At 40.3% G+C, this 12,934-nt stretch overlaps 1 protein-coding gene across 1 annotated transcript in view; it reads right to left on the reverse strand.

The window, feature by feature from the left end:
- Positions 1–602: 602 nt before the first annotated feature.
- LOC126092766 (odorant receptor Or2-like) overlaps positions 603–12,934 on the reverse strand; it is a 52,087-nt gene continuing 39,755 nt past the window's right edge. The window contains exons 4-5 of the mRNA XM_049908494.1: positions 6,689–6,850; positions 603–665 (exon numbers count right to left, since the gene is read on the reverse strand). Of these exons, the coding sequence (XP_049764451.1) occupies positions 603–665; positions 6,689–6,850 (225 nt within the window). The remainder of the gene's footprint in view (positions 666–6,688; positions 6,851–12,934) is intronic.

Here is a 12,934-nt window from a genome sequence, read left to right on the forward strand (position 1 = left end):
GCCGGAAGTCGATTGTGTGAACTGTACACAACAATGCACTATTTGATTCCATACTACGACGCACACATGCCTTGATTTCAGCATGTGATGAATTAGAATCGTAAGAGCTCATGTGAATTTCTGTAGTTCTAACCGCTAATGGACTATCATTGGTGTTACGTTCAATTTGGGCTCACGTCATATAACGTTAGAGATCCTTACTACTTGTGTTGAAGTTTGGGTTGATAATAATGATACCTAAAATACGTCAGAGATCAGCGTGCTAAATCCTACGTTGTTTAATGAAGAAATACATTTCGAAAAAGACTAAGTAATGAAAATCATGATCAGACTAAAGCATGTTTTATGAACTGTGGAAACGTCTTTATAGCTGTATCTCTTCCAGACTACTTTTCGTTCGAGGATAACTGTTTTCACGTCTGTTTCATAAATTATTCTTTTACCATTATATAAATTTGTAGTACTCCATAAGGTAACTGAGGCCTTTAGAAAGAAATTTTGTCTTCTTCACAATGAAAAATAATGTACTGTTGCAGGTTCCTTGTGTCATCTTGCTCAGAAGCAGAACAAGGCGTGAGAGCAGAGTTACAAAAAGAAGCGCGTTACTCCTCTTCCTTCTTGAAATTTCGCAAAATGGCGAAGAATGAGTAAGACACATTGACGACCTGTAAAAGAAAAAAAAAATCATGAGTGGCAGATTCTACATTTATTCAGCTTCTTGTCCAAAAACGCTATAGAATTTATTCTTACGCATCGCATGCCTGTAGCTGTTCGTATCGGATTGCCAATTTAAAGATGTAACGAAAGGGCCAAGGTAATGTATCATTTCCAAACTGCTGCTAATACTAACTTTTCAAGAAGCATAGCAGATCCTAGCAATATCGATAACTTCACGCCGGCCGCGGTGGTCTAGCGGTTCTGGCGCTGCAGTCCGGAACCGCGGGACTGCTACGGTCGCAGGATCGAATCCTGCCTCGGGCATGGGTGTGTGTGATGTCCTTAGATTAGTTAGGTTTAAGTAGTTCTAAGTTCTAGGGGACATATGACCTAAGATGTTGAGTCCCATAGTGCTCAGAGCCATTTGAACCATTTTTTTTTATAACTTCACGGTGACTTTTAAATTTACAGTCATCTAAGAATTGGAGTTTTTAAGTGCTATAGTTACGAGTAAACCGCGTGTTTCTGTGAAATAAAATGCAGGATGCTTTTTAGTTTATTTTGTTTTGCTAATAACTGCACAGTTTTGGGTCACTTTGTTTATGTTGTCACTATAATGAACATTTATCGTCATCATGCAGACGTCACAATGAACGGCTTCCTGCAGTTTAACAACTATGTCTCAATCATTCAACATCTTAACGCAATGGCAAGATTTATGCTGATCAGACCGTTCTTTTAACAGCTGTCCTCTCCAGTATACATATAAATTTCGTTTTACCTGGCATGATATGAATTCCATTAAACTTGAGTACTATTTAATAAATAAGCAGTAAGAGGGTTTTCAACATTGATTATTACAAAAAGGATTGAAACATTCTACATATTCTGTCACTAAACCAAAATTATACCAAGATATAAATTTGAAACTTCGGTTTTAGAAATGAATTTAGTCAAAGTTTTTGGTTTCAGTGCGTAACTATTTGGTAATTCGCTTACTTAGTAAGTGTAGGAAGATTTCAAATGGCTAGAGGTACAACAGAGTCACTTATGTCTAATAATATTTTTGTCTGATTGTATTAATACTGCAGTTGATTAACAAAACAACAACAAAAAACAGCAAATGAGCTAAGCAATACTATGAAGATTCTTCAACGTAAAAGATGAAGAAACGAAACCAAATATTAATTTAATGTCAATTATACATCAGGTTTTGTTTCGCAGAGCTTAGTGTGCAAGCTCCACACTGATCATAACTTGTCGTTATTTTCGGGAGTTTACTCTGAGACAAGGCTATTTCAGATGGGGCAGAAGATAATATCTAGATCGAAACTGAGTGTTCAATAGTTGAAGTCAACAGTGTTAGCACAGGGACAATGATATTTGAGTTCACTGATCCACAAACATTAGACGTGTGTCAGTTTTCCTTCAATTTCTCAGTTTTGGCGAATGAAGACCTGTAGAAAGTTCAAGGACAGTGATGAATTTGCCGATAGATGGAAAACAATAACGGACGGATGACACAATAACACGCCGCGTCGCTTCTTTCCCTGGCTTAGTGCATGAAAGGAAGAAACACAAAAATTTTACTGGCGATTCATTACAAGAAAAAGTACTACTTTCTGCTTCTTAGAAGAGGATTAATGTAAATGTACTAAATCTCAGGATGTGAGTATTTAGTTGAAACATGAGCTACTAACGTGTTCACGTAAATCACGCGACGTCGCCAGCATGATGAAATCACTAATCATATTAGTGATGCTACCATACATATTACGATGATAAAATCTTTTATCTATTTCAATTTATTCTTGAATTATTTCAGAACACAAATAATATCTTAGTTAAAATTCAGATTAAAATTTTAAAGCAAACCTAAGATAGTTTCTTTATAATGATTTAAGACATGAATCAGTTCATTATTTAATGTGACATAACTTATGTTCTTTGGTCCCCCGCAGTGTAAACTATGTCTTTTAATGACATGATTATTACGAGTATCAGCCAGCTATAATGCTCTTTAAATGGTTTTTATGTTATAAATTATTCACGATGAGCCCATTTCGGAATATTGAAATCATCAGGTGCTCTATAAATACATAAGTTAACGAAAGTCATAATTCAGTGGTCTGTAACTATGACTGTAAAAATCATAATACTTCGTTAGGTGTATTTACCTTGCATAATAACATAATGAAAAACAACCGGATTTTTATCCTTGACTTATAAATAATGGTAACTATGTAAACAAGTAAGATCCCTGATCCAGTGTCATCCAAGCAGTCAACAGAAGTAGCCTACATAAAAACCAACTAAAAGCAGATACGCATGTCCAGTGTACATCTTCTAAAAAAGACAGGGCATAGCAGCAAGGATACTAGATGTAAGGTACAAATTCCTAGCGATGTTTCATAATTTTTATGATCATAGTTACAGACCATTCTATTAAGACCAATGCTTACTTTTGTATTTACAGACCACCTTATGATGGTAATGTGCCGAAGTGGCTCATCGTGAATAAAATATAAAATGAAAACCATTTAAAGGGCAGTGTAGCTGGCTGATATTCGTAATATTCATTAATCTGAAACGTACATAAATCTATCGGTTTTCCACCTTTTTAACTTAGTATTGCATAAATTTAGGATTGTTACTTTACAATGCTCTCCTTATTATTTCACGTTTCTCAGACTTACGTCCCGGTTGCAGTAAGTCAAATAAAGTAAATATAGAAATATGTAATTTTGCTGTTGAAAAATTAAAATGTGTTGCTTACTTGACAGATATCAAAGAAACGAACGGTAATTATTTTTATCCAAGAAATTTTGCAATCCTAAATTTAATTCAAGTGGATGTCGAAATGCTTTGGAAGAAGAGTAAATGTCTTATGTCTTGTCGACACTGACGTCATATAAGATTAAGCGACAGCCTGAGAATGAGGGGTTGTGGAAGTCTTTAGTGTTCTAAGCAATCATCGCGATTTTCATGAATACAAAGGAAGAACCAAAATAGTACTATAAGAAGTGTGTTCGAGCCTGGCTCTTATTGAATACGAAACCAATAATATCAAGACAAAAATGCTTTGAGAATTTAGAGGAAGGAGGGCCAACTTCGTTATGAGTTGTGGCAAAATGATGGAGGCTGCGTTGCCAGGAGCTTCCTAGGATAGGTGACACTTTGGTATATCTTGGTAATTGCAGTTTGGCCCAAAGAACAGTTGTTTGCCTCGAGAAACATTAGTTGTTAGATGCGGTAGTATTTAAATTTCTAATAAATCCTTTAATCAAAGGGCTTATACAGTCTGATCAAAAGTATCTGTACGCCCTAATGTAACAGACCCCTAGAAATCACGAGAGGTGGACCTGCTGGTACAAAAGGGGGCGGAGAGCGTTGAGTTGCCAGAAGAAAAGCAGTAACAACAGGACTGGTTTGTTAGGAGCCCACAGTAGCTTCAAATGAGGACCAGTGATTGCACGTCACCAGAGCAACAAATAAGTCAGTGACATTTCAAGCCTTCTGAAGCTGCACAAGTCGACTGCTGATGATGTGCTTGTGAAATGGAAACGCAGAAGAACAACCACCGTCAAGCCTAGGCCAGGCAGATCTTGTGCACTGACGGACTGGGACCGTCGAGCATTGAGGATTGTGTCTGACGCTACGGGACAGAGAATGTCCAAAAACGAGAGTAATAAATCACGCTATACCCTGTGGCTATCCAATAGAAGTGTTTGAGTCAGACGAATGCCTGGAGAACTTTTTCGGTCGTCCTGTGTAGTGCCAAGATTGAAGCGACGAGGTAGGTGGTGTTACGTATGGGGGTCTCCCTTGTGTCCAGCAATGGTCCAGTGCTGCTGCCCTTGTTACGCTTCAGAAAACGCTAAATTTGTTAGATTATCAACAGATTTTACAGAATTATCTACCGCATTCAGTACATCAACTGTTCGGAGACTCTGAGCGTTTGTACAAGCATGACAGTGTACCCTGCCATAAAAGACAGTTGTTAATAGTGACGTTTCTGAAAGCGAATGGCAAGCTGATAGTCTCGACCTGAAGCCAATGGAGCATCTTAGGGATGGGTTACAACGTCAACTTCACTTGATATCTCGGCGTCCGACATTACTACATTGTCTGTTTTCGGCTTTTCAGGAATATTGGGATGTTGTTCCTTCACACGCATTGAGACACATCAAGCAAAGTGCCTCCTGCAGAGTTCAACCCCATCAAAAAGGTGAAGGTTTGCCATACCCCACTGTAATGACACTTTTGTTCAGATAATGTATAGGTACATGAACTGCTCGATCGAAACAGATGCTTTTGCAATAGAATTAGTATGTAATACTTGCGAATTGTAGATTTTTGTCTTTTTTCGACATTTGGTGTAACTATTACTACACGATTCTTGTGATAAGTACACTACTGGCCATTAAAATTGCTAGTGAAACGTTGTTGAGTTGCCTCGTGTAAGGATGAGAAATGCGTACCATCACGTTTCCGACTTTGATAAAGGTCGGATTGTAGCGTATAGCGACAGCGGTTTATCGTATCACGACATTACTGCTCGCGTTGGTCGAGATCCAATGAGGGTTAGCAGAATATGGGATCGGTGGGTTCAGGAGGGTAATACGGAGCCCGCGGGACTGCTACGGTCGCAGGTTCGAATCCTGCCTCGGGCATGGGTGTGTGTGATGTCCTTAGGTTAGTTAGGTTTAAGTAGTTCAAAGTTCTAGGGGACTTATGACCTAAGATGTTGAGTCCCTTAGTGCTCAGAGCCATTTGAACCAATTTTTGGTAATACGGAGCGCCGTGCTGGATCCCAACAGCCTCGTATCACTAGTAGTCGACATGACAGGCATCTCATCCGCATGGCTGTAACGGATTGTTCAGCCATGTCTCGATGCCTGAGTCAACAGATGGGGACGTTTGCAAGACAACAACCGTCTGCACGAACAGTTCGACGACGTTTGCAGCAGCAGGAACTATCAGCTCGGAGACCGTGGCTGCGGTTACCCTGTTTACAGCATAATGATGGATGCGACCTTGTTTGGCGACATCGCAGTGAACGCACATTGGATGCGTATATTCGTCTTCTCCATACTGGCGTATCACCCGGCGTGATGGTATCGTGTGCCATTGGTTACACCTCTCGGGCACCTCTTGTTCGCATTCACGGCACTTTGAACAGTGGACGTTACATTTCAGATGTGTTACGACCCGTGGCTCTACCCTTCATTCGATCCCTGCGAAACCCTACATTGCAGCAGGACAATGCACGACAGCATGTTGCATGTCCTGTACGGGCCTTTCTGAATGCAGTAAGTTTTCGACTGCTGCCCTGGCCAGCACATTCTCCAGATCTCTCACCAACTGAAAACGTCTGGTCAGTGGTGGCCCAGCAACTGGCTCGTCACAATACGCCAGTCACTACTCTTGATGAACTGTGGTATCGTGTTGAAGCTGCATGGGCAGCTGTACCTGTACACGCCATCCAAGCTCTGTTTCACTCAATACCCATGCGTATCAAGGTCGTTATACGGCCAGAGGTGGTTGTTGTGGGTACTGGACTTTCGGGATCTATGCACCCAAATTGCGTGGAAATGTAATCAGATGTCAGTTCTAGTATAATATATTTGTCCAATGAATACCCGTTTATCATCTGCATTTCTTCTTGGTGTAGCAATTTTAATGGGCAGTAGTGTAGAATGTACGTACAACGTTTCTACAGCCCCGTGGACTGTGAAAGCTTGACCTGACTAGAAAGGTAAGAGCAGTGTAATTTTGTAACCTTCTTTCGCAATACTTTCTGGATAATCAAGTCATGCTCAACAGTTTTATCAATGTTAATCTTTTTCTGTTCGTGAACGGGGAAAGAAAAATTTCAGTTTAACGCCAGCTAAGTACCATCAAAACTATGGAAACTATGTGAAAATATGTACAGTGGACGATGCATAGCAGTGACGCCGATAAAGGTAAGAAGCGTCTGTGAAATGTTTTGTACTTAAAGTGGAACATGAATTACATAATGGTTTCTCACCGCGACAAAGGACTCCCTGGAGAGGGGGAAGAATCCACTAGCCGTGATGCACAGAGGTCGTTGCGCGCGGTGCATCAGGAGCAGCAGCGACCGTTTGATGGACAGAGGACATTCCTGCAGTAAGGTCGCCGCATCGTAGGCTGCCAGGGCCACGTTCTCGCTCTGCAACGGACCAAAAGCTTCAGAATGCAACCCATTATGACTTACTTCGATCTTCATATTGATAAATAGATTCAACTCTAGAATATCATACATTACTTTATCTTACTGATAAATGTCAGTTAAGTGAACCAAATTACCGACAAAAGTTTCATAAGCTATCGTATCGTGTACTTAACATTGTCATAATCGCGGTGTAAATATAACACTTTGGAAATCAGCATTCTCATTAATATATGATTACCACTAACACTCAGGCAACAGAGTTCGTGATACAACATGTAACAGGGAGTGGATTACATCTCATGGACAAATGAAGGACTGCCGGTTTCAGTTATCTGTCCTCTGTGGTCTGTTTATTCCGATGATGTATTGAGTTTCATTAAAACATTTATTCTATAACGGTTAAAGATACATTATTTTTAGAATGAAATTTATTCTAGAACCGAAGACTGAATCTGTAGCATCATCTGTTTAAAGAGAATGCTCTAGAGAGTTGAAATAATTACCATGTTTGAGATAAAATTTTGTGATAACTACTCCTTTAAGAAAAACTATTGAATTATTCCTTTAAGAAAGAGTTAATCACTGAATGAAACTATGTAATTAATATCGTACATGATATTAAACTTTGTAATCAAGTGAATAATTTCTTTGGTAATTAACGAAAGTTTTAGAATACATTTCTCTCTAAATAATATGATAGTGATTAGTACGTTCTAGTGTGAGGCAAACAGAAAAATTTGTAAACAGAATTTCACAACGCAAACATCATTTTCTGGAATCAGTACTGATCTAATATATAGTCGCTAAGGATTAAACAGCAAGGCAACAAATTTGTCTATATACATAAATTTCCTGGATGCGCCAGTTTAATTTCCTAGAAAATTTCTAAGACCCGCGGTTGAGAGGCAGCGTCTTTGAGTAGTAATCGAAACGTTCTATGTCAACGGACAGAAGAAGCAATGTTTGAATTTTTTTTAAAAAAACGAAGTAATCAATGGCAGCTAAAGACTTCTTGCGTTAGCAGTCCCCCTCGCTCGGCCAATGGACTTGTCAGAGAGGAGGGAGTAAGAGGGAGACCTTAACGGCACTCTCTCCCCCTTGAGGTTGGAAACTACCGCAGAAGACCAAATAAACAGCAGTGGTCGACGGCATGAAGGATACTGACGGCAATGGACGACAAGCAATTGACGACAAGCAATGTGTATATACAGATCATGCCACCTGTAACTGAAACAGTTTCATGATGATACCTCTATTTGTAAAAGAGGGATTAGGTCCCCATTCGGATCTCCAAGAGGGACTGCTAAGGAGTAGGTAAGCATAAAATTCGATGAAACTACTAACCAAATTGTAACAGGCTCCGAGTCGGAGCGTGAAATGTCAGAAGTTTGAATGTGGTGGCGAACATAGAATATTGTGAAAAGTAAATGCAGAAGCTTAGTTGGGGTCTGTAAAATGAAATGGAAATAAGATAAGTGTTTATGCTCAGACGAATGTCGAATAATATCAACAGCAACAGAAAATGGTATAACTTTTGTAGGGTTCATTATAAATAGAAAATGAGTACCTGTGAACAGTTCAGTGATAGGATTTCTCTTATCAGATTCGGCAGCAAACCAAACGAGACGACAACAGTTCAGCTATATATGCTGACATCGCAGGCACAAAATTAAGAGTGGGAAATTATGAGGGGCAATCAAAAAGTTTCCATTCGGAGGGCGTACAGTGCACATTCGGTATGTTAATAAGGTAAAACCGCACTGAAACACTCATCGCAATGACGAACCAGGTTGAAGATAACCGTTCCGTAAAATATCGTGTCTCTTTGTGTGGAGAAGTACGTTACTACCGTTGCACATCCCCGTCCGAAAAGAGCCGTTCACACATCTAGGCCATTTTTAAGGGACTGAAGGCACAATAATCGTATGAGGAGGGATCACGACTATGGCATAGATCTTTGAGTGTCTCGCACTTGACTTAGGGTAACTTCTGCGTTTCGACAGTTGCAAGATGAGAACGTGAGTTCTCATGAAGTAGCAGCACACATCGCCGCTGTTTCCATGAAACTTTCGCCTTAACTGCAAGCCGTAATTTCTCCAACGTCGTACGATGCCAGTCCCCAGTGATGGAGGCACCAACTGCCTTGATATCAACACGTAACCGTCAGCGACAAATAAAGAACGGGTGAACATCACTTTTCCAGGAAGTGGCTGTCTCTTGAACTTCGACACCACTGAATCGTCGACGATTAGCACTACACTTCACAGTGATGGCACCAGCTTAAATCGCCTACAAAAACGCGCTCTACTAACCTGTTACCTTGAAAATTGAAATGCATCAGGTGCTGCATGCGAACAATCACCGGGTTTGCTTTTTGCTCGGCATTCAGAGGCCGGGGTGTCCAGTGGCTGCAGATCTTACAGTAGCCGTATAATGTGTTACACGCTACTGAAACTGAAGTCGAAATCCTTTTCTTAGCACAGGAATTGTTATGTGCCGGTCCACCTACCGCTTGTTGTTGTCTGTAATGGATGAGGTTAGCCTCCCAGTCGACCAGCAGCTTCTATCGAATCGTGATCAGCACCGAACTTGGTGCACCATTCTGTAACGTACGTTTTCGACAGATATGCTTCCCGATACACATTCTTTCTTCTCCGATGGATGTCTGCCCGTGTTTCTCCTTCGACGGCCAAGGAAAGAGTTGCAGCACACATTTGGCAATAACCCCGCCACAGTTAATGTTGCCGGCCGGAGTGGCCGAGCGGTTCTAGGCGCTACAGTCTGGAACTGCGCGACCGCTACGGTCGCAGGTTCGAATCCTGCCTCGGGCATGGATGTGTGTGGCGTCCTTAGGTTAGTTAAGTTTAAGTAGTTCTAAGTTCTAGGAGACTGATGACCTCAGAAGTTAAGTCCCATAGTGCTCAGAGCCATTTGAACCATTTTGAACAGTTAATGTTACCGCATTTACCACACTCACGTCGGAGAGACACGAATGTTACAATAATCCTTGTCTACATGTTGGTGATTATATACCTGCATAGAACTCGCAGTACTTTGCATATACGCTGCATCAACGCCCTCAAACAGAATCATTGTGATGGCCTCCCATATCTGTATCATGATACTGAGTTTTTAATTCTGTATATTGAGGGAGTTGATAATGCTATTTTCTCATGGGGGACAGTGACAATGGAAGCAAGACCGAAGAGTAATAAACATGTGTCGACAGGATCTGTTGACCTGAGAAAAGAGTTCCACAACTGGAAACTTTGCACGATGATCGTACTTCTCAGAAAAAACGGAATAAGTTATAGCGAACAACGGCTAGTACACATTATGTAAAATACCCGCATGGGACGGTAAGATTGTTAGACCAAGAACGAAGTGCCCGGTTTAAAAATAATGTAAGACCCGGCTGCAGTCGGTCGCCTCTACTGTTCAATCTATACGAAGAAAAAGAAATGTCAGAAATAAAAGAATGATTCTAGAGTGCGATTAAAATCCTGAGAGAAAGGATATCAACGATAAGAGTCACTGATCACGTTGCTGTTCTCAGTGAAAGTGAAGAAGAATTACTGGATTTGATGAATGGAACGAACAGTCGACTTATTGCGGAATAGGGACTGAGAGGAAACCGAAGAAAGACGTAGCTAATGAGAAGTAGTAGAAATGGGAATAACGAGAGCTTAATATCAAAATTGGCGATCACGATGTAGACAAAGTTAAGCAATTCTGTTACGTTGGAAGTAAAATAACCTACGACGGACGAATGAAAGATCATAAAAAGCGGACTATCCCATGTCAAGAGAGGATTCTTGGCTAAAAGAAATCTACCGGTATCATACACAAGCCTTTATTTGAGGATGAAATTGCAGAGAACGTCGTTTGGCGCACAGCGTTATACGGTAGGGAATCAGACAGAAGATAGAAGAGAAGAGAATCGAAGCACCTGAAGAAGAATGTTGAAAATTAGATGATGTGATGAGGTTAAAAGTAAAGGACGTTCTCCGCAGAATCGGCGAATAAAGGAAGACAAGAAGAAGGGAGAGGGTGACGACATAGATCTTAAGACATCAGGGAATAACTTCCGTGATACTAGAGGTACTTGTAGAGAGTAAAAGCTGTAAAGGAAGACAGAGATTGGAATAAATCCACGAAATACTTGAAGACGTTGGTACGTTTGTTGGAAGAACTATTCTGAGATAAAGATACTAGCACAGAAGATGAATTCGAGGAGGGCATCATCATATCAATATGGAGACTGATGACTAAACAAAAAACTTATCATTTATTCGGAAAACTTCTTTTATGCAGTGGATGAGCCCTTCCATAAACATATGCATATAGTTTAATATCTATATTAGGTAATTAAAAATTAAATTTGTTACGTGAACAGTTGTAGAAAAAAAAACATGCAACCTCAAACTGTTTGTCGTAAGTAACATTAAGTGGAAAACATTAACGTAATTCCAGTGGTCCCTACCACTCGTCACAAGGGTACTGAAATTGAATACTTCAAAAGTAAAAATAAATAAAAGATATTACTGCTCAGCTATGATGAGATTAATTATTCCGTCAGTGTCCGTGGTCCAGCCGGCCGTCGTGGCCGAGCGGTTCTAGGCACTTCAGTCTGGAACGGCGCGACCGCTACGGTCGCAGGTTCGAATCCTGCCTCGGGCATGGATGTGGGTGATGTCCTTAGGTTAGCTAGGTTTAAGTACTTCTAACCTCTAGGGGACTGATGACCTCAGATGTTATGTCCCATATTACTCAGAGCCATTTGAACCATTTTGTCCGTGGTCCGTCTTCATCGGTTCTTTATATTCTCTTTAATCCCTACAACATGCTAAAAAGATTGCGGCATTTTTCTCTGAACATTGTTGCATAATCCAGTGACCCATAGTCTCCGGTCTGGCATCAGCACGTCTGTGCGGTAGTAAACTATAGTCTGTTGAACGTATATAAAAAATTCTCCTTTCTCCAGTTTTTCAGCAAAATGATTCAAGTTTATGACAACTAGGACTAGGTTTGTCCTATCGATTAGGGCAAAATCTTTGTAGTTTAGTTTTTCTAAACATGCATAATCAATGGTGATTTTATGTTTTTAAAACTCAAGTGCATTCACATGTTACACACGAAACTCGATGGCTAAAACTAAGAGGTGTGCATTTTCATGCATTCCAGGATTACCTATCACAGAGAAATGAAATATATACTGAAACAGGTATTGGTTTTGAAGTAAAAACTGAGTGTTATTGCAAGTCAAATGTTCCTCAATAAAAGACTCACTTCTGTAATGAGGTCATCTCCAAACCAGCAGTAAACAAAGAGCTCCGTAAGCATCGCGTACAAGTAGCAGCCAGACTTCCCAACCTGCCGTAGACCGTTTGCAGTCTGTAAAATAGCTGGTGTTAAACATAAGAAATATAAACAAAGACTAGCAGTGACATCTTATCACTACTATAAAAGTTGCTTCGGCCTTAAGAGTCCAGTTAGCAGGGTTAGCAGGGTACAGTTTCTGTACGCAAGAACAAACTCGGCATTTTGAGTCGCCATCGAATTACAGAGTTAAATTTATGTTTATTGATGGCAGTTTCCTACCTGGCCTTTTATTTTATCTGAGTATGTCTCCATCTTGAACAAATCCTTAGCAAGTGAAATTCAAGTTTTAAATACTGCGCTAGCAAAGTAAAAGGGAAATTATTAGAGTTATAATAACGACAACGTGAAAAAATAATATATATATTAAAAAGTTTTATCTTGTCCAAACTATCGATCCCTGCACCTAGGCTCGTCTTTGGAGAAACGAAAACATAGTCTAGTTTATATTAATAGCCGCTAGATGTCAGTTGCCTTCTGTTTTGCTTGGTAACCGTCATATATATAAAATAACTACTCCGCAGCAGAAATCATTTTGTGTTCCCAAGTTTGCGAAGGGCAATTCCGTGATTACAGTGCAACGACGTTTCAGGTTGAGATACCAAATTAATCTTCCGAAAGGGGAGAACATTCGCAGGTGGTATTGACAGTTTCTCGATACAGGATGTGTATGTAAAGGAAAGAGTCCTGGCCCCCCTCGTG

The sequence above is a fragment of the Schistocerca cancellata genome, chromosome 7 (genome assembly GCF_023864275.1).
Source record: "Schistocerca cancellata isolate TAMUIC-IGC-003103 chromosome 7, iqSchCanc2.1, whole genome shotgun sequence".
Lineage (NCBI taxonomy): Eukaryota > Metazoa > Arthropoda > Insecta > Orthoptera > Acrididae > Schistocerca > Schistocerca cancellata.